General features: G+C 41.2%; 1 protein-coding gene across 3 annotated transcripts in view; it reads left to right on the top strand.

Moving 5' to 3' along the window:
* heatr5b (HEAT repeat containing 5B) overlaps positions 1-21,738 on the top strand; it is a 100,481-nt gene that overhangs the window by 21,277 nt on the left and 57,466 nt on the right. For all 3 annotated transcript variants that reach the window (XR_007262072.1, XM_048596579.1, XM_048596580.1), the window contains exons 8-14: positions 6,557-6,806; positions 8,338-8,493; positions 10,154-10,404; positions 11,565-11,676; positions 13,316-13,468; positions 15,906-16,005; positions 17,555-17,664. Coding sequence is in view for 2 of the 3 variants with exons in the window: in XM_048596579.1 (XP_048452536.1) it covers positions 6,557-6,806; positions 8,338-8,493; positions 10,154-10,404; positions 11,565-11,676; positions 13,316-13,468; positions 15,906-16,005; positions 17,555-17,664 (1,132 nt within the window). In the remaining variant the exon portion in view is untranslated. The remainder of the gene's footprint in view (positions 1-6,556; positions 6,807-8,337; positions 8,494-10,153; positions 10,405-11,564; positions 11,677-13,315; positions 13,469-15,905; positions 16,006-17,554; positions 17,665-21,738) is intronic.

Here is a 21,738-nt window from a genome sequence, read left to right as displayed (position 1 = left end):
ATTTTGTATAAAATGTGCTGTTGCCCCACCTTTAACTCTGCCACATTTTCCCTCCTCCCATCCCCTGTCAACTTGTAAAGTTCACTGATCTAAAATCTACTCTGTACCTCTTCTCCAGTTTCTTCATAATCCTCTGACCACTATCCAAAGTGACTGACTGAATTAGAAATGGAAATGTTCTTCTTCCACTCTTTCTTTCTTCACAGCAGTTACTGTTTCTTCCTGCATCTCCAGTGCTGCTGCAATTTCTAAATTGTCTCACTTTTAGTAGATTTCACCACTGCCTTTCTCCCAAAGGACATGGGACTATGGGGTGGGAGCTGGGAATGTTTGTTTTCATCAGGAAAGCTAAGTGGTAAAGAAAAAACTGGAGCCAATCTTTCTACATTTATATTTCATTTTGGGGTTACACATTACAAGCACAAATTTCCTAACCCAACAACCAACTTCATTCTATTGATATCTATTTATATGGAATCTATCAAGGCTTAATTAAACACAATTAAAATATACATATTCTGCCAAAAGTGCTAAGTGGATAATCCATCTCAATGTCATCCTGAGATCCCCTCTATCAAAGACACCAGTATTCAGCCGATTCAGTTCACTCCACATGATAGCAAAAAACAGCTGAAGGCACTGATTGCTGCAAAGCCTATGGCCGTGATAACGTTCCGGCAGTAGTAGTGAAGATTTGTACTCCAGAGACAAAAATAGAAATCAGAGTTAACGTTTTGGGTTCAATGACCCTTTTGGATTTTTAGGATCTGCAGCTCTTTTGGTTTTTATTTGTACTCCAGAATTAGTTGAGCCTATAGCCAAGCTGTTCCAGTACAGCCACAACACTTGCTTCTAATCTGCAATATGGAAAATTGTCCACGTGTCCAATCAAAGCAGAGGAAAGAAAAAGCAAGACGCATACAACTAGCCAATTATCACCCTATCAGTCTGTCCTCCAGACCTGCCTAAGCTGTTCCAGGTACAGCTACAATACTTGCTTCTAACAGACAATGAAAAATTGCTCGGTGACGTCTGATCCTTGGAAAAACAAGGCTTGTCCAACCTGGCCGATTACAGCATCAGTAAAGTGATGGAAGATGCCAATCAGCAGTTCTATCAAGTGGCAATTCATCAGTAATAATCTGCTCACTGATTCCCAGTTTGGGTTCTGCCAGGGCTCACTCAGCTCCCAACCTCATTACACCCTTGGTCGAACAAGGACAAAAAGAATTGAATTGCAGAGATGAGGCAAGAGTAACAGCCCTTGACATCAAGGCTACATGAGACCAAGTGTAGCATCAAGGAGCCTTGGCAAAACTGGAATCAATAGGAATTGGGGGCAAACATTTTGCTGGTTGGAGTCATAGCTTGCACAATGGAAGATGGTTGTGGTTGTTTGAGGACAATCATCTCAGTCACAAGACATCGCTGCAGACATTCCTTGGGGTAGTGTTTGAGGCATTAGTGTCTTCAGCTGCTTCATCAATGCCCTTCCCTATGTCTTAAATTCAGAAGTGGAGATGTCCACTAATGTTTGCACAATGGTCAGCATATTCATAACTCCTGAGATACTGAAACAGTTCATGTTCAGAGCAGGGATGCCCCTTCCAAGACTACCGACCTTAAGGTTTAAAACAGTTGTCTAAATCTTGCACTTCTTTTGTTCCCTGTCAATTTCTGGCATACGTTACTACTTGCAGCAAAGCGGAATTCACCATCCCCTCCCACTTCAATCTCCTCCACACAGTCCCATCCACCAGCACCTGCAGCCAACCACACTCCATCCAACCCTCCCCACCATATCACCCAACAACTCCCCTCACTCTCCTATCCCTTCATTGACCAGCTCACCTCATTAAAACACTTCAGCTCTTTGAAAACTGGCCTGAGCACAGCAACTGGTGTTGAGTTTTCAAAAAAAAAGCATGGCCTGTCAGTGCAAAAATTCATCCTGCCTACTGTACAATATCACAATTTGATTTCAGCGCAGTGTGGCACCACATATATAAGCCATAGGTCCCAGAAATTAGCCAAATACTATGATCCTTCTGCCTATTGCATAAAGAAAACTGAATACAGACCAGTCAGCAAGCCCCAGCTTGCAAAATCCAAAAACACTACCTACCATTAGATGCAATCCCATGACTGGTTCATGAGGTTGGATAGAGTCATAAAAATATACAACATGGAAACAGACCCTTCAGTCCAACTTGTCCATTCCGACCAGATATCCTAAATAAATCTAGTCCCATTTGGTAGCATTTGGCCCATATCCCTCTAAACCCTTCCTATTCATACACACGTCCAGATGCCTTTAAATGTTGTAATTGTAACAGCCTCCACCACTTTCTCTGGCAGCTCATTCCATACGCACCACCCTCTGCATGAATAAGTTGCCCCTAAAGGTCTTTTTTTTTTTTAAATCTTTAAACCTATGCCCTCTAGTTTTGGATTCCCACATGCCGCTCACGATTTTATAAAACTCCCCCTCACGATTTTATAAAACTCCAGAAGGTCACCCCTCAGCCACTGACGCTCCAGGGACAATAGCCCCAGCCTATTTAGCCTGTCCCTATAGCTCAACCTCCAACCCTGGCAACATCCTTGTAAATCTTTTCTGAACCCTTTCAAGTTTTACAACATCCTTTCTATAGCAAGGAGACCAGATTACATGCAGTAGTCCAAAAGTGGCCTAACCAATGTCCTGTACAGCTGCAACATGACTTCCCAACTCCTATACTCAATGCACTGACCAATAAAGGCAAGCATTCCAAACACCACCTTCACTATCTTATCTACCCGCGACTCCATTGTCAAGGAACTGTGAACCTGCACTCCGAGGTCTTTTTGTTTAGCAACACTCCCCAGGATCTTACCATTAAATGTACAAGTCCTGCCCTGATTTGCCTTTCCAAAATGCAGCACGTCACATTTATCTGGGATTCGGGGACAGACGGTAGGTTAATAATGCATAACTCTAAATAACGGCTCTAGTTCTACCCTCTGCCTTTCAGTGTCTGGCTTGTAAAGTGATAGAATGGTAGCCTGCAATAGGGTTAGGGATGAGGCTGGAAGCTGAGAGAAAAGCTTTGAGGTAGAAAGTTGCAATCCTAATAGACATTGTGGAAAAATGTAAAAATATTGCTAGTTTTGGGCTTGGTGATGACAGTAAACCATAACTAATGAGAGTTGTATTCCATATGAAATAGCTGGCACAATTCGTACTGTTGTATTCTTTTGTGAGAAACCCATCATGCTCTAGAATAAACCATCTTTTAAAAAAGGCAGAAATGAAACGGAACTTGGAGTGTGGTAAGCCACAATGGGCACAAACAGATCAATTGACCAATCAAGCTTCACAATTATTTGGTTTCTTCTTCAGATATAACATCATCTGTATGATTATTTAGGGTGAAAATAATACTCCGTAAGTAGCATTGTTGATTTAGAGCTACTGTAGACTTACTCTGTTGAAAATATCTAGACTAATATACTTAAAAGAGCAACAATTTTTTTTAAGATGCTAATCTTCATACTAGATATTACTGTGTAATATTTTTCTTATGAACAAAGATGGGACTGTCCTTTTGCTTGAAGCTAAGCAAATAACAAACAATGTTGTAAGTGCTACAGCTGATGAAACAAGGTTTTAGAGGCAGCGACTATGGATTTCAGAAACGCCTTTCTCTGAAAAGCATCGTCCATCAGAAGAGTGACTGATATGTTGCTTTATGCATGTTTCCATGCATATGTTTCCAAAAGGGCTAAAATGATTTTTAGATTACTTTTCCAATTGTGGGAGGGATCATTCTACTTCAAATAAGGAGACCAAAACTGCACTCAGTATTCCAAATGTAGCCTCACCAACACTCTGTATGACTGAAACATAGCATCCTTACCTTTGCATCAGTTCCTCTCGGAATGAATGCTAGCATTCCATTAGTGTCCTTGATCACATGCTGTACCTGTATACTAATGTTTTATGACTAATGAATGAGAATGCCTAGATTCTTCCACCTCATAATTCTGCAGTTCTCTGGTAATGTAATACTCAACTTCTTTTATTCTTCCTTTCTAAGTGAACAAATTCAAATTTTCCCACATTATACTCCACGTGCCAGATTTTTAATCCACTCACTCAACTATCTTTGTCCGTCTGCAAACTCTGGTGTCGTCATCACAATATATATTCCTACTAATCTTTGTGTCATCTGCAAATTTAGCTACCATGCCTTCACTCCCTTTATCTAAGACATCAGTGTAGATGATAAAATGTTGAGGCCCCATGGGACTTCACTCATTACACCCTGCCAATCAGACCCATTCACACTTACCCTATTTTCTGCCAGCCACCCAATTTCCTATCCATGCTAATGTGTTACCTCCTATGTGCTTTTTTATTTTATGCAATAACATTTGATGTTGCGCCTTATTAAATGCCTTCTGGGAATCCATGTATATTATACTTACAGGCTCCATTTATCCACAATTTACTCCTTCAAAGATCTCCAACAAATTGGTTAAACATGATTTTCCTCTCACGATACCATGCTGACACTTCCAGATTACCTGAGATTTTCTAACTACTCAGTATCAATTCTAACATCTTTGGTTTATTGCTTCCGGTTTTCCATCTCCCTGCCATCCTGAATAGATGGGTAATATTTGCTATTTTACAATCTGATTGAACCTTTCCTTCATCTAGCAACTTTTGGAAAATAAACATCAACAGAATGGCCTTTTTCTTTTAAGACCCTAGGAAGAAGCTGTTTTGCACTTTGAGACTTGTCAGCCCATAGCACCATCAGTTTGATTAGTACTACCTCCCAAGCGATTATAATTTCATTAAGTTTCTATCTCTTCCACCCCCCGATTTGCAGCTATTAATGGAATGTTTTTTGTATGTTTTTGCATTGTGAAGACAGAAGCAACATATTTGTTCATTTCAACCATAATTTCCTTTATTGTCTAGTATTAGTTCCCCATTCTCACTTGCGAGAGGACCAACGCTGACTTTATTTTGTCTTTTCCATTATATGTACCTGTGGAAATTCTTGCTGTGTTTTCAAATTCCTAGCTAGCTTCCTCTCTCATTCGTTAATTTCTTTCTCCTGAATAGTCATTCTCAGCCATTCTTTATATTCAGATTATTCATTTGAGCTGCTACTCACCTTTGTGCAGTTACGCTTTTTCCTTCAATTTGACGTTTTTTTTTCATAAATTCTTTAGTTAACAACGAATAGTGGAGTCCTTCCTTTAGAACTTTCCTGCAGAGTAGGGATATACTTACTTATTCTCAGTATTCTGAAACAATTCCTTACGTGTCTGTCGCTGTGCTTCTTTTTATCTGTCCCTTAGTTTAATAGGCCAGTTCACTTTACCTAGCTCAGATTTCATGTCCACGTAGTTGACCTTTATTTAAGTTTAAGGTAATAGTCAGCCCCAGGCTTTTCCCTTTCCAACCAGATATAAAATTCAGTGATCTTGTGGTTGCTGCTACCTAGGGGTGGGTGTGGTAGCTGTGAAGTCATTGATCTGTTACATTATGCTATACGAAGTCTAACATAATGTCTTTTCTGGTTAGTCCCAGAACATGCTGCTCTCAGAAACACACTCCAAAGCGTTCTGAGTTCCTCATCCAGACGACTACTGCCAGTCTGATTTTTCCACTTTATATGTTTATTGCCATCCTTTTATCAGATATTTCTCCTTGTATGCTTTCTCCTACATTGCAGATAGTGTTAAGAAGCATAGAGACCACTCCCACTAATGATTTTCTTCCCCTACTGTTCCTCCTCTCCACCCAAATCAATTTTTTGGCCTGATCTCCTGAGCAAAGGTCAGCTCTAATCAGAAAAGTAGGTGCAGTGTCTTTGTTTCTGAACTAGCCAATTCAACAAATGTATCAGCAGAGGCATTCAGTCATGCAGCAATTACTGAAGTATTAACTATTCGAATTGATTCGTAGGTGAAAACTTTCTTCTTTTCAGAACATGAGCATTTTTAAATGATGGCTTCAGACAATGCATTTCAAATTGCAGCTAATTGTGTAAACATTGTCTGAAAGACAGTGCAAACATATTCAATAATTTTCAAAAGACGTTGAATAAACATTGGAAAGGGAAATCTGCAGGACTGCATGAGCACAGTTACAATTAATCACTCATTCCCTGCTGTATGACTCAATGAGTCTGAAGTCTCCTTACTCTTTGACCCTAATTGTAATCATGTCTGTCAATGGTAAAATTCACACTCTGAAAGAGCGTGGATGGGATATTTCTCATTAATATTTGAACACCTACACACTTTGTCTATCTTTGCCACTGTTCATCTACGTCTCTGGCCCCATGTTCCAGTTTCACAATAACAATAGCCACCATTGAATTTGCAGCTTTTGAAATGCACTGAAGTGATTCATGTGTTACAAACAATGGTTTTGAAATGGACTTCAATAGCAATAGAAAACTATTAACACAATTTGCCTGCTATAGGTGAGGACAGTAATGATGTCATATGTCTTTAATCCTTTGGTTAATCCTTTTTTATTGCCTCTCAGGCATATGTTGTTTTTGTCAACACACTTGGAGGGCAGTGGCTGGAGCGTAACTTTGCCACATTCCTTACCCATGTCCTGGAGCTTGTCTCACATCCCCGGGCCACCCAAAGCCATGTGGAGGCGGTATACTCTCGGCGTTGTGTCTCGTTCATTCTTCGGGCAACTGTGGGCAGCATCCTTGGTGAAAAGGCTCAGATAGCAGCTGCGAGGGATGTATGTCAGGCCATTGCCAAACAGATGAAGACAGTGGGTAAGAGAATAGATTTGGTGATGGATTTGCTTTAGCCTTTGAAAGAAAAATTTATCCTCATTACGAGATGATTCAACATAGAAAGTGACCGTTTAGCTTATGCTGGCTCTCGAGAAGAGGTGTTCGAGTCATCCCATTCCCTTCCCCTATCCCCACAGCAATTAGAAGCATTTGCAGTACTAAGTAGTTGAGTTTAGGGGGATATGTAAACTGCTAATTTTCAGTCTCGATAATGCTTCAGTATATTACTCTCTTCTATTTGAAGTTGTTTTCCCAGCATTGGTCGTGGACTATGCTGAGAACTTCAAAGGATCAGATGGCATAGAAGGATGCTGTTTAGCCCATTTCTGGCTCCAGCTATCCAGTTAATCCCACTTCCTCCTATTCATTTCTGTAAATGATTCATTTTAATACCCATACCATTACTTCCATAACCTTGTCCTACAGGACGTGGTGAAAGAGTTGAGAAAGTTTATTAGTTATATCTCCAAGTGGTTTGCTGGCCCTTCAAGGGCTTAGTGAACCATGTGGTTCTGATCTGATCCAGCAGTTGAATTCCCAGTGGCAGCCTATCTACCATTAGATGGCAGCAAAAGGGTTTATGCTCCCATTGCTGGCAATTGACAGAAGGCGAATCGTGGTAATGCGCAGCTACATAACTTCAGGTCCATTTTGTCAGCCAGTTTTTGCAGTAAATGAGTTTTCTTCAAGATTATATTTCATCTGCCTCCTGAAAACATGTGGAAAATATTTTTTTTGTTTAAAAAAAATCTCCTTTTCTTGCTGTTTCTGTCTGTCCCGTACAGTAACATTTGATTTACCCGAGTGTCCCGACAGATAGCTGAAGGAGAAGGGCTTGAATGGTTTTGAGTGTAAAGTAGGTAAATGGGATTATAGTTATTTTGTTGAATGGAGTTTATATATTTGAAGATGTAGTTGAACTGAATGTCCAATTTCTCACATGTAATTTTCATCTGACAGTGGGAAGCTCTGAGTTGATTCCTTTTCATTTCATTTTATTTCTGGAACCTTAATCTAATTGACTAAACCACTAGTCTGCAAATATTTTTTGTCGTCATTATGTTTCTGGAAGCCTGGACAAATAATTTTGAAAATCAGAGTTCAAATCTTAGTGTGCCAGTTTAGAATTTAAATTCAGTCCATAAAAGTCTGGAGATAAAAAGCCGGTTTCGATAAAATGGGCCATGAAGCAGTTGGTTTGTAATGAAATTCCAACTGGTTCACCTAATGCCAGTTTCAGGAAGCACTTTTTTTTACCGTGCCCACAAATCTGTTTCTCCAGTCCTACACCAATGCAATTCATTCTTAAATGCTTGCTGATAGTGTCATTAAAGCCCCTTAGTTATTAAACTGTAGTGCAATTGTATCTCGGGGATTTGTTTCTCAGCTTGTCATATACTCATTGAATTCTATTTTATGCAATGTATTTGTTTTCTGTTTGGGAGTAATGCTGTTTAAAGTGAGTCCATGTTAATGATCTTGAGTCTTGATCTTTTTTCATTTATGGTAGAATCTGTGGTGAACGATGCCAACAATGACAATAAATCGGGAGCGACTGATGTGTCTGCCAGTCAACATGTGATGGTGTGTGCCCTACAAGAACTAGGCAGCCTGGTACAGAGCCTAAGTGCCACTGCCTCTCCCCTTCTCCAAGAGCCCACCATTGGTACGTGATCAAGCAATTGCTGCAAAATTTTGGACAAGTCCCTTGACAAAAATAGGAGTTTACATTTATAAGCCACCTCTAATGTGGTTAAATATCCTAAGTACTTTGCCTCACCATATGTCCCAAAGCTTGTTTCGTACTTCTGGGGTGCAGTCATTGTTGTAATATTGGAATTGCAGCAGTCCGTTGCCCGCAGCAAGTTCCTACAAGTGATGTTGTATTGTGATGTAAAGATTAATCACAGCACTGAGGTTTACTACCCTGCTCATGAATAGTATACTGGGATCCTTTTATCCAAGAGGGCAAATGGAATCTCTTACTGAAGGTGTCAGCCTTGATTTTAGTGCTCGTGTTGTGGATTGGATTGAAATCTCAACCTTGTGTCTCAGAGGTGAAAGTGCTACCCACTGAACCATAGCTGAAATTTTCACAGTAGTGTTCTCAAACAAGAATCGCCCACTGAGTTAACGAAGCAGACCGTGGATTAGGGGACATAAAGCTTTGTGAAAGTAGATTTTAAGAAAAATTGTAATGATCATTGTGAAGTTTTAATGCAGAAATTCTAGAGTTTGTGGCCAAGACAGCTGAAGGCAAAGTCACCAAGGTAGGGGACAGGGAAATTTAGTGACCCCTGTTCTTTTTTTAAAAAGATACTCCAGGAGGTGAGATGAATGAATAGGCTTGCATAGCTGTAAACAGTCTGGAATCTGAGCCTGTCAAGATCTCACAGTTGGTCAGCAGGGTTTACGTTAGGACTGTGGGAAAGGTAGTCTGTGGAAAGTATAGTTAAGTGAATAAGTGCAGGATACTGCATTTGGAAGGAAAGAAAAAACATGAGGTCTGTATTCTCCTCAGTTGGGAGTGAATGTAGAATTTTACACCACAGGATGGGGGCCTGTTGTACTTGTATTAGCTCTTTGCAAGTTCTCTGTTTTAGTCTCGTACCCTAGCTTTATCTCCCAGTGAGTTCTCTTCAAGTACGTGTTCAGTTGCCTCTTGAAAGTTACTGTAGGTTCTGCTCCATACACCTTTCAAATAGTCTATTCCAGATTAGAACAGCTGTCTATGTGAAATAATTTATTCTGGTTTCCTCTCCAATTCTGTTCTAATTATTTTAAGTCTGTGACTGAGTAGCGTGAGTAAACTCTATATAATCCATTAAAGTTTGAACATCTCTTATTAATTCTGCCCTTCCCTTCCTTTAGAGAAGGGAAGATTAATCTCCGCATCTTCAGAGTCTTCACATAACTGAAGTCTTTCATACCAGGTGTCATTTGTGTAAACTGCTGTAGTATTCTCTCCAGGACCTTGTTATCTTTCCTAAAGTGTGATTACCAGAATTACGCACAATACTGCAGTTAGATTCTAATCAATGCTTTGTAAGGTTTCAGCATGTTTTCCATACCACAGTAAATGTGCATCCTGCCATCTACTGAACTGGAGCCATGCTGCTGGCCGGAGGGATACATCTCAATCACACTTCATCATCTTTTTTTCATTGTGAGCCTGGTGCAAGAATTTGCTCAGAATATAAATTTAAAAATATTACAGAATAATTGACAAAATAAAACCTCCAATTTAAATGTCCTGGTATTTAGAAAAGATGTTTTGATATTTTACCATAAATTCTTAATCTCTTTTGTTTCTCTCCTCTTCAAAGGTCTCCTGGAGACAGTGACCTCAGTCCTCCTCCATCCTAGTATGGCAGCCAGGCTAGGTGCAGCCTGGTGCATGCGTTGTATAGCTGTGGCGTTGCCTTACCAGCTGACTCCACTGCTGGACAGCTGCGCAGAACGCATCAACAGTCTGAAGACCTCCCCAGAAGCTGTCACCGGATACAGCTTTGCAATGGCTGCATTGCTGGGCAGCGTACACCAGTGCCCTCTTGGAATTCCTCATGCCAAAGGAAAGGTAAGTGCAAAGACTGGCATTTATACAGGGCCTTTCCTGACCTTGGTGTGCCAAAGCACTTTATGGCCAGTGAAATGCAGTGACTGTTGTAATGTAGGAGACACAACAGCAAATTTGCACAAGGCAAGCTCTCGCAAACCAATCCGTCAATGGCAGATGATATGTTTTAATAATGGTTGAGGGTTAAATTTGGTCAGGCACCAAGGCGAATGTTTGTTCTCTTCACAACGCGACTATGAGGTCTTCTACATTTGAGGGGGGAAACAAGGCCTCAGTTTAACATCCCATCTGAAAAATGGTATAAAGTGCAGCACTGTCTCACTGCTGGACTAGGACTGTTAACCTGGATTTAGGTGCTCAGGGGACTTGAACCTGTGACTTTCTGATCCAGAGATGTGAGTACTATCACTGAGTCACATCAGTGAGCACAGCATGCTACCAGGTGTAAGAACTACACTGGGTGCACTCTCAGATAAGAGTTCAAATCTCAACTAGACTAATGAGAGAATAAAACCCATCTGATGATTAACTCTGAGAATCCTTTCTTTTGGTCTTTACTCTTTCTTGGGATATGGGTGCTACTGGGATAGTGTGGAGGAAACTTTACTCTGCAGCTGACTGAACGATTCCCAGAAGGTTGCTAGCCTTTATAATGGCAAGGATTGTGTATCCAGCTCTTTGAAAAAGCTACTCAGTTAGCTTTCCTCTCCTGCTCTTGCCCGACCAAATTACATAGTTTATTTTTTAACCATATCTGGTGTTCCCTTTTGCAAGTTACTATTGAAACTACTACCACTGTTTCAGGCAGTGCACTCCAGATTGTAACCATTTGTTGCATTAAAAAAAAATACTCATCTCGCTTCTGGTTGCTTTTCTGATTACACTAAATCTTTATCCTTTGGTTATTTGTCCCTCTGCCACTTCTGGGAAACAATTTCTCTGTACCTGCTTCATCAAGTTTATTCATTGTTTTTATAGGGATATCAAAACTTCCCTTTACCACCTCCTGCTTTAAGGAGAATATTCCCATTATCTCCATTCTCTCCATAGAACTGAAGTTCCTGTTTTTGGTAAATCTCCCCTGGTGTAAGCGAGGTTAAGTTTCCAGTGTTCCGATCCCATGTTATGAATTGATCTTGTTTCCATCTCTTCCTCTGTAGATGGTGGTGAGTATTGCGGAGGACCTGTTGCGCACGGCTTCTCAGAACAGCCGCCTGTCACTACAACGCACACAGGCTGGGTGGCTTCTCCTGGGAGCATTGATGAGCCTAGGTTTGTATATGGAGGACACTGAACGTAAGAGCTAATATAGTAGTTCACAGCATTACCTTGTCAAATTACTGTGCAGACAAAAGGAATACAGAACTTTTTTGTGGTTCTTTGGCGTTGGCGGTGAGCAATTGCAGGTTAAACATAGCACAGTCAGGTGCAGGTTCAGTTTCCTTCACATCTGCTCTGGCACTGATTAACTGTTCCACTTCAATAGAGCACCCATCTTACATGGCGTCCTTTCCAATTCCTGCAACAGCCATGTTTAGACAAATCTTAATTGACATTGCCAACTGTAGTTGAATTTGTGGAACTATAGGATGTGGATTGATAGTGGCCAACTCCATTTTGTGGAGGATATTTGTATTCGGCAGACCAGCCAGTCCAAGGGATAAATGGCCAATGCCTTGACCAATACACTCATTCACCTCACCAAGAGTGAACAACAGGTTAAATATTCACCTGCAATTGCTGAGTGAGCTGCTTTGGTTGTGATCATTTAACTGCAGTGTAGCTTTAGGCAGAACATTGCTTTTGGAACAACACCACCTTCTCAACATGGTTGAAGACTGATCAAGTAAGTACAGGTCAATATGACACTACCTGCCCCACCCACTGTTATTCTGCTGCAAGTACCAGTGCTGGAGAACTTCAGGTCCCACACCATCTGTGGAGAGAGAAACAGAGTTAATGTTGTCTCTCCTTCAGTTCATACTGGACTTGAAATGTCAGGTATTTTTCTCTCATCGTGGATGCTGCCAGACCTGAGTTTCTCTAGTATTCTCTGTGTTTGTTTCAGATACCCACATCTGCAATATTTTACCTTTGTTTTATTCATTCACAAGACGTGGGCATCACTGCCAGGTCAGCATTTATTGCCTGTTCCTAATTGTCCAGAGGCCAGTTAAAAGTCAACTGAATTGTTGTGGGTCTGAAGTCGCATGTGGGCCAGATCAGGTAAGGACAGCAGATCTTCACCAAAGGGACACTAGTGAACCAGATGGATTATTCCAGCAATCAACAATGGTTATCATTAGACTCTTAATTCCAGATTTTTATTGAATTCACATTCCACAATCTGCTGTTGGGATGGGCTGGATGGCTTCTCTGGGAGCATTGATTAACTTAGGTTTGTATATGGATGCTAGATTTGAACCCAGGTCCCTAAAATATTATCTAGGTCTCTAAATTAATAGTCCAGTGATAATACCACTAGGCCATCGTCTCTCTGTCATTCTGCTGGTAACCTGGACCATACTCCCCTTGCTTCAGAAGATCAAGTTGGAATCCAAAACCATAAACTCTGCTTGCTATTATAACTATTGAAGTTTATTTCATAGCTGCAACTTGTACCCCTGGAAGCTGTCAAGGAGTGAATAGTTTTCACTATATCAAAGCATAGTCTTTTGGTTGCTGCTGCCACAGATTGGACTACTATCCAGGAATTTGGCTCAAATTTCTTCAGTAATCAGCAGTGGAGTTGGAGGTTGTTTAGACTTAATTTAGGTTGTTATTTTGAGGCAGCCACGGGATTGGTCAACTCCTCCACAGCTTGAATGGCTTAAAGTTTATGACCGTGCAGGTGGTATTAATGTTGTGCTGAGTGTCTATCTAAAGGGGAAATGTTAACCTTTTCCCACAGGTCCTTCAGTCGTTCGATATCATCTCCCCAAGATGCTGCTGCTGTGGCGCAATGTATTTCCACGTTCCCTAAAAGAACTGGAAGCAGAGAAAGCTCGAGGAGATTCCTTTACGTGGCAAGTGACCCTGGAGGGACGAGCTGGTGCATTATGTGGTAAGGAAGAACTCTCAGTGGAATGGTTATTTAGGCAAGTAGTATCAGTAGAAAGAGTCATTTTGATGAAAAATGTTGAGAAATTCCCCAGTTTGTGTCCATGTTTATAATTCTGACAAATGAATACAAGAGAAATTTCACACACTTAATTATCTTTTCAGACTAGTTTCCAATAAGAATCAACAAAGTTACATTTATACAGCATCTTTCGGATCTCAGGCAGTTAACAAGTGCTTTCTGAAGTGTCATCACCATTATAAGCAATATGACAGCAAATTTACATGCAGCAAGATCCCATAAACAGTGTTGTGATGAATGAATATAATTTGGTGCCACTATTTAAGAAAAGTGGTAAGGAAAAACCAGGAAACTGTAGACTACTGAGACTAACATCAGTGGTTGGCAAGTTGTTGGAGGGAATGCTGAAGAACAGGATTTACAAATATTTGGAAAGGGAAGGACTGATTAGGGACAGTTAACATGGCTTAGTGCGTGGGAAATCGTGTCTCACCAACTTGATTGAGATTTTTGAAGAAGCAGCGAAGAGGATCGATGAAGGCAGAGTAGTGGATGTGATCTATATAGATTTCAGTAAGGCGTTCAAGAAGGTTCCACATGGTAGACTGGTTAGCAAAGTTAGATCACATGGAATACAGAGAGAACTAGCCATTAGGATACAGAATTGGCTCAAATGTAGAAGACAGAGGGTGGCAGTGGAGTGTTGCTTTTCAAACTGGACGTCTGTGACCAGCGGTGTGCCACAAGGATCGGTGCAGGGTCCACTGCTTTTTGTCATTTATATAAATGATTCAGATGTTAACTCGGGAGGTATGGTTAGTAAGTTTGCAGATGATACCAAAATTGAAGGTGTAGTGGACAGCAAAGAAGGTTACCTCAGAGTATGACGGGACCTTGATCAGATGGGCCAATGGGCTGAGGAGTGGCAGATGGAGTTTCATTTAGATAAATGTGTGAGATGCTGCATTTTGGAAAGGCAAATCGGGGAAGGACTTGTGCACTTAATGGTAAGGTCTTGGGGAGTGTTGCTGAACAAAGAGACCTTGGAGTTAAGGTGCATAGTTCCTTGAAAGTGGAGTCCCAGGAGGTGTTTGGTATGCTTGCCTTTATTGGTCAGTACATTGAGTATAGTAATTGGGAGGTCGTGTTGCAGCTGTACAGGATGTTGGTTAGGCCAGTTTTGAATACTGCATGCAATTCTGGTCTCCCTGCTATAGGAAGGATGTTGTGGAACTTGAAACGGTTCCCAGAAAAGATTTACAAGGACGTTGGCAGGTTTGGAGGCGAGGCTGAATAGGCTGGGGCTATTTTCCCTGGAGCATTGGAGGCTGAGGGGTGACCTTTTATAGAGGTTTATAAAATTATTAAGGACATGGATACAGTGAACAGCCAAGGTCTTTTCCCCAGAGTGGGGAGTCCAAACTAGAGGGCATAGATTTAAGGTGAGAGGGGAAGGATCTAAAAGGGACCCAAGGGGCAACCTTTTTATGCAGAGCGTGGTGTGGGAATGGAATGGAATGAACTGCCGGGGAAGTGGTGGAGGCTGGTACGATTACAACATTTTAAAGGCAACTGGATGGGTACATGAATAGGTAGGGTTTAGAGGGATGTGGGCCAAATGCTGGCAAGTGGAACCGGGTTAATTTAGGTATCTGGTCAGCATGGATGAGTTGGACTGAAGGGTCGGTTTGCATGCTGTACAACTCTGACTCTATATGAACAAGCCCTTCGAGCCTGCTCCACCATTCAATAAGATCGTGACTGATCTGATTTTAACCTCAACTCTACCTTTCTGCATACCCCGAGTAATCTTTCATCCTCTTGATAGGACTAGTTAATGTTTTTCATGGCATTGTTTGAGATTATTAAGCTCCCCTACCGGTCGGTAGTTCAGCATGGGGTTGTCAGTATAGCTCCTCTGCCTAACTTCTGGAGTGGGATTTGAATAGCAGGTCTTTTGGCTAAACTGTCTTCTGTAATGTTAAAAGTCATGTAAGCCACCACCTACTTTAACCCCAATTTGGCATCCTAAAACATGCCCCCCTCCTTGGTTCCATTTTCTCTCATAGCTTTACTAAAATTTTTCTTCAAAGCATCAATGCTTTCTGCTTCATTCATGCCATGTGGCAACGAATGTGTCTTCTCACTGTTTGTGCAAGCGTTAACGAAAGGACTAGGCCTAAAGAGTTGGTATTCATATTTGCTTTTAAGAGGTGTTGTTTTTAGCTAATTGTAGTGTAGGTGTGCATCCACTGTGTTGGTTTTCATTTCCGGAGTACTGTCCACTGAGGAATGACCACTTGGACACAGTTCTGTGTGTGCCTTCAGTGGAGATGGAGAGGAAGCTAAGAGGAAAAATATTTAAGAAAACAAGCAACACTTTCTCTAAAGAAAACCTACCTCTTCCTCTCTCCTGCAGCTATGAGGAGTTTTGTGGCTCACTGTCCTGAACTCCTCACCGAAGATGTAATTCGTAGACTAATGACTCCAATTGAATGTGCGATGCTAATGCTATCACAGTGAGTATCTCGCAGCAGCTTTGCCTCACATCTGAGACCTGTCCTTGCACTTAGAAATATAGACATACATCTATAAATGTTTACATTAAACTACAGCAAGCATTTCTGTATTGTTGTTGATACAAAAAACTACTGAACATTGTTTGCTCATTAGTGACTAAACTAACAAAAGGAATACTAGTCATGGGGGACTTGGTTGGGAGAGTGTTGCAACAGTGGAGTTTGGAAGTGGCATGTCTGAGAGTATTGATGTAAGATGAGCTGAGTAGATGCTGGGATGACTGGCCAGTGACTTGGTGATGGACATTTTGTGTATGTTTGTGGGAAGGGGTACAGTACATGGTGGGAGAAATGCCCTGAAGTGAATGTAGCCAATGTTTGATGGTGGGGACATGGTTTAGCAGCTTGGGTTGGGCTAAACAAAAGATTTCCTGCTCTGCCCCCAGAGAGATTGGCAGGTAACACATCCTTGCCACTAAATAAAATCCCAAGTGCTGTTAGTTGGCTGGGGGTGAAGATCCCTGCAAGACCCACCTTTTGAGTGCTGCTGGCTAATCTAATTTGCCAGCCAATCTGTATGTCAGTGACACCTTTAGCGTTGGTGGGTAATATCCACTGCTGGGACAACAAAGACTCCTATATTCAAAGTACCAGACCCCCGGAATATAGAAGTTTGGGGTCTTCAAGTGTGTCCAAAAGTTTGTGAAGGGAGCACTTGGGGGATGAGTGGGCAGGGTGACCAATTTTGAAAGGAAACGTGTAATGGAAATAAGCCTCTTGTGTAAGTGGGATTACCTACTGGTCTTCACCCATCTTTCCTGAGCCCCTCCTGCCAGTGTCACAATTGTGGAGGGAGAACCAACTAATTGTGAAGATGGTGAGAAAGCACCGGGGTGTTTAATGGTCTTGTTGACCTGCCCTACCAGCAGAGGCCCATAAAATCCCGACAACTGACACTGCGTACACGTGAGACCGAACCAAGAAAAGAGATGGATCAGTAATAAATGCATGTAGTTCATGGCAGAGGACACCAGGGTCAAAGACAATATTCATTGTTCGGAGTCCAAATAGATAGTCAGTAAACACAAGTGATAGCTATCACCATTGTTGTACATATGTTTCAACATAGAAACAGGCCATTTGGCTCAACTAGTCCATGCCAGTCCTTGTGCTGTACACAAGCTGTTTCTTTTCATTTAACTTTATCAGAGTCATCCTCCAATTCTTTCTCCCCCTTATACTTTAGCACCTTGTTAAATGCATAATTACTACTCAATTAAATCATTCTGTGGTAACAAGTTCCATATACATCCTACTTTCTGTTTAAAGGAATTCCTGATTTGATTTCTTGGTCAAAATCTTAGTTTTCCAAATTATGCTTTTTGTGTTGTTTACAACTCCGCACCAGACATGTTCAAAGGTTAATGTGTGATAAGGTTGAAGTCTGTACCTCCTTTTAAAAATCCAAGGAGAAACTTAAAAATAAAACCTGAGTAACAATGCTCAAGAAGCAAATTCTCCTTGTAACCAGAAGTCATTAATTCATCAGCATTCCGTCAGTCATAAAAGCATATGGAGCTCAGCTGAAGGCAAGTGCAGCAATGGTGCGTTTGCGTCTCTATGACATTCTAGCTCTTCTGCCTCCGAAAACCTATGAAGGTAAATTCCTTTCCTTTTGCAGTACAACAAACTTTGTTTTAATGGGCACTTTATGAACCAGCACTTTCGATAAACCAGAAATAGTTATATACCTCAAATTCCAGGAGGTTTACTGTATTATTCTGTCCAATTATTATAACTCTTTATATTTACCTCAATGTAAACATACTTGTTAAATTGAATAGCTAAATGAAATATTAACAGTGGATTCAGTCTTGAGTCAGTTTCTCCTCAAATACTGTGATCGACTGCTGTGACTGAATAGTCAGTTAAGGGTGTGTGAGAAGAATCACTGCCAGTAAGTTTTTATTTAAGTGATGTATGCTGTAAATAAAGTATAACAGTGATGTTTATACCCCTGTATTACATTTCTATTACTTAGTGTGTTTTTACATCGATTATGTCGACCTCTTCATTGTCTGGAATATTTGATCAACCATAACACTCCTGGTCCCATAAGTGCTGGTTTATAAAAACTTTGCTGTATAATGTTATTGCAAATGAATTTTATTAAATTTGCCAACTATAGAAATTAAGGAAATTATTTATGCCTACAGGAATAATCCATCCTGCCTGATCTGTCCATGTTGATATTTGTGCTCCATCCAAGCTTTCTCTCCTCTCCATCTAACCGTATTGAAATAACTTGCTTTTCCTTTCTCCTTGTACTTGTGCTACTGTCCACTCAAATGTGTCTAAGCTATTTTCTTCGATCACTCAGTGTGCTACTCTCACCAGTCTCTGGGTTGAGAAGTTTCTCCTGAGTTTCTATTATATCTTATATTCACTTCACAGGATGTGGGCATTGCTGGCTAGGCCAGCATTTATTGCTCAGAGGGCATCTTCCACATCGCCAGTCAACCTATTTTATTAGTATCTAGTTTGGACTTAAGGCCCTTAGCCTTTAGTTTCCTATGAACGGAAATATCTTCTTTAGTTCATTTCTATCTGACCCTCTTTCTAACTGTTAGCCATAGAATTGTACAGCATAGGAACAGGCCCCACGGTCCAACACGTCCATGCCAACCAGATATCCTAAATAAAGCTAGTCCCATTTGCCAACATTTGGCCCATATCCCTTTAAACACGTCCTGTTCATTTACCCATCCAGATGCATTTTAAACGTTGTAATTGTACCAGATTCACCACTTTCTCTGGCAGCTCATTCCATACATGCACCACCCTCTGCATAAAAAGTTGCCCCTTATGTCCCTTTTAAATCTTTCCCCTCACACCTTAAACCAATGCCCTCTAGTTTTGGACTCCCCTACCCTGGAAAAAAGACCTTGGCTATTCAGTCTATCCATGACCCTCATGATTTTATAAATCTCTGTAAGGTCACCCTTCAGTCTCTGCCCCAGCCTCCCTATAGCTTAAACCCTCCAACCCTAGCAACATCCTTGTAAATCTTTTCTGAATCCTTTCAAGTTTCACAACATCTTTCCTATAGCAGGGAGACCATATCTGAATGCCATATTCCAAAAATGGCCTAACCAATGTCCTGTACACCCTCGACATAACATCCCAACTCCTATAGTCAATGCACTGTCCAATTAAAGCAAGTGTACCAAATGCTTTCTTCACTAGCCTGTTGCCCTGCAGCTCTACTTTCAGCAAACTGAGCCTGCACCCCAAGGTTCAGCAACAGTCCCCAGGACCCTACCATTGTGTATTAGTCATGCCCTGATTTGCCTTTCCAAAATGCAACACTTCACATTTATCTAAATTAAACTCCGTCTGCCACTCCTCGACTCATCTGATCAAGGTACTGTTGATGTCATCTGCAAACTTACTAACCAAACCTCCATTATTCACATGCAGATCATTTATGTAAATGACTAAAAGCAGTAGACACAGCACTGATCCTTGCTGGTTACAGGCCTCCAGTCCAAAAACAGCCCTCCCACCACCACCACCACCACCCTCTGTCTCCTACCTTCAAGCCAATTTTGTATCTAAATGGCTAGCTCTCCCTGAATTCCATGTGATCTAATCATGTTACCAATCTACCATGTGGAACCTTGTCAAACACCTTCCCGAAGTCCATTATGGACAATGTCCACCGTTCTGCCTTCATCAATCATCTTTGTCACTTCTTCAAAAAAACTCAATCAAGTTAATGAGACACCATTTCCCAAGCACACAGCCATGTTCTCTATCCCTAATCAGTCCTTCCCTTTCCAAATACATGTAAATCCTGTCCCTCAGAATCCCATCCAACAACTCGCCCACCACTGACGTCAGGCTCACCAGTATATAGTTACCTGGCTTTTCTTCATCACCTTGATTAAATAATGGAACCACATTAGCCACCTTTCAGTCTTCTGGCTATTGATGATACAAATATCTCAGCAAGTGCCCCAGCAATCACTTCCCTAGTTTCCCACAAAATTCTGGGATATGCCTGATCAGCTCCTGGGGATTTATCCACCTTTTTATGCATTTTAAGATGTCTAGCACCACCACCTCTGTATTATGGACACTTTTCAAGATATTACTGTTTATTTCTCCAAGTCCTCCATCTTCCATATCCTTCTCCACAGTAAACACCGAAGCGAGATACTTGTTTAAATCTCACCCATCTCCCGTGGTTTCACACGGCCTTGTAGATCTTTTAAGGGGCCCTATTCTCTCCTTAGTTACTCTTTTGTCCTTAATGTATTTGTAGAATCCCTTTGGATTCTCTATAACCTTATTTACCAAAGCTATCTCGTGTCCCCTTTTTGCCCTCCCCTATTTCCTTCTTGAATATACTCGTACTGCCCTTCTACTCCTCAAGGGATTCCCTTGATTCCAGATGTCCATACCTGCCGCATGCTTTCTTTTTCTTGACCCGAGCCTCAATTTCTTTAGTCATCCAGCATTCCCTACACCTACCAGCCTTGCCCTTGACACTAACAGGAAGATACTGCCTCTGGACTACCTCATGTTTGAAGGTTTTTCACTATCCAACCATCTCTTTACCTGCGAATAGCCTCTCTAAATCAACTTTTAAAAGTTCTTGCCTAATACTGTCAAAATTGGCCTTATTTCAGTTTAGAATTTTGACCTTTAGATTAAGTCAATCCTTTTCCATAACTATTTTAAAGCTGATAGAATTATGATCACTGGCCCCCAAAGTGCTCCTTCACTGAAACCTCAGTTACTTGTCCTGCCTTATTTCCCAAGAGAAGTTTTTTGTTCCTTCTCTAGTAGTTGCATCCACATACTGAATAAGAAAACTTTCTTGTACATGCTTAACAAATTCCTCTCCATCCAAGCATCGAAACGTATAGCAGTCCCAGTCTATGGAAAGTTAAAATTCCTAACCATTACAACCCTGTACCCTTTGGATATAATTTATTCATAGAATTCTTACAGTGTGGAAACAGGCCCTTCATCTGAGATCTCCTTTCTCAATTTCCTGCTGGCAATCCCAAAAGGCTGATCATCCCTTTCTTATTTGCCAGTTCTTCCCATATAACTTCATTGGACGTATTTCCAGGAACATCCTCCCTAAGTTCAGCTGTAATGTTATCCCTAACCAAAAATGCCACTCTCTCTCTCCTCTCTTGCCCCTTTTTGTATCCTTCCTGAAGCATCTATACCCTGGAACATTAAGTTGACAGTGCTGCCCTTCCCTGAGCCACATTTGTGTAATCGCTATGATACCCAAGTCCCATGTTCCCAACCATGCCCTGAGTTCACCTGCCTTAGATGTTAGGCCTCTTGCATTGAAATAAATGCAGTTTAATTTATCAGTCTTACCCGACCAACTTTAGTAGTTTAAAGCCTTCCGAGTAATACTAGCAAATCGCCCTGCCAGGATATTTGTCACCTTCCAATTCAGGTGCTTCCTATACAGGTCATTTCTACCCCAGAAGACATTCCAAAGATCAAAAGATGTGAACCCTTCTCCCCTGCACCAGCTCTTCAGACATGCATTCATCTGCTGTATCCTCCTCTTCCTACTCTCACTAGCACGTGGCAGCAGGAATAATCCAGATATTACTTCCCTCGAGGGTCTACTTTATAACGTCCTGCCTAATTTTCTATATTCTCTCTTCAGAACCTTGTCCCTTTCTCTTCCTATGT

This window comes from Rhincodon typus, chromosome 5, assembly GCF_021869965.1.
Source record: "Rhincodon typus isolate 14 chromosome 5, sRhiTyp1.1, whole genome shotgun sequence".
NCBI classification, from domain to species: domain Eukaryota; kingdom Metazoa; phylum Chordata; class Chondrichthyes; order Orectolobiformes; family Rhincodontidae; genus Rhincodon; species Rhincodon typus.
Note: the sequence above shows the minus strand (reverse complement) of the source record. Positions and strands in the feature narration are given on the sequence as shown.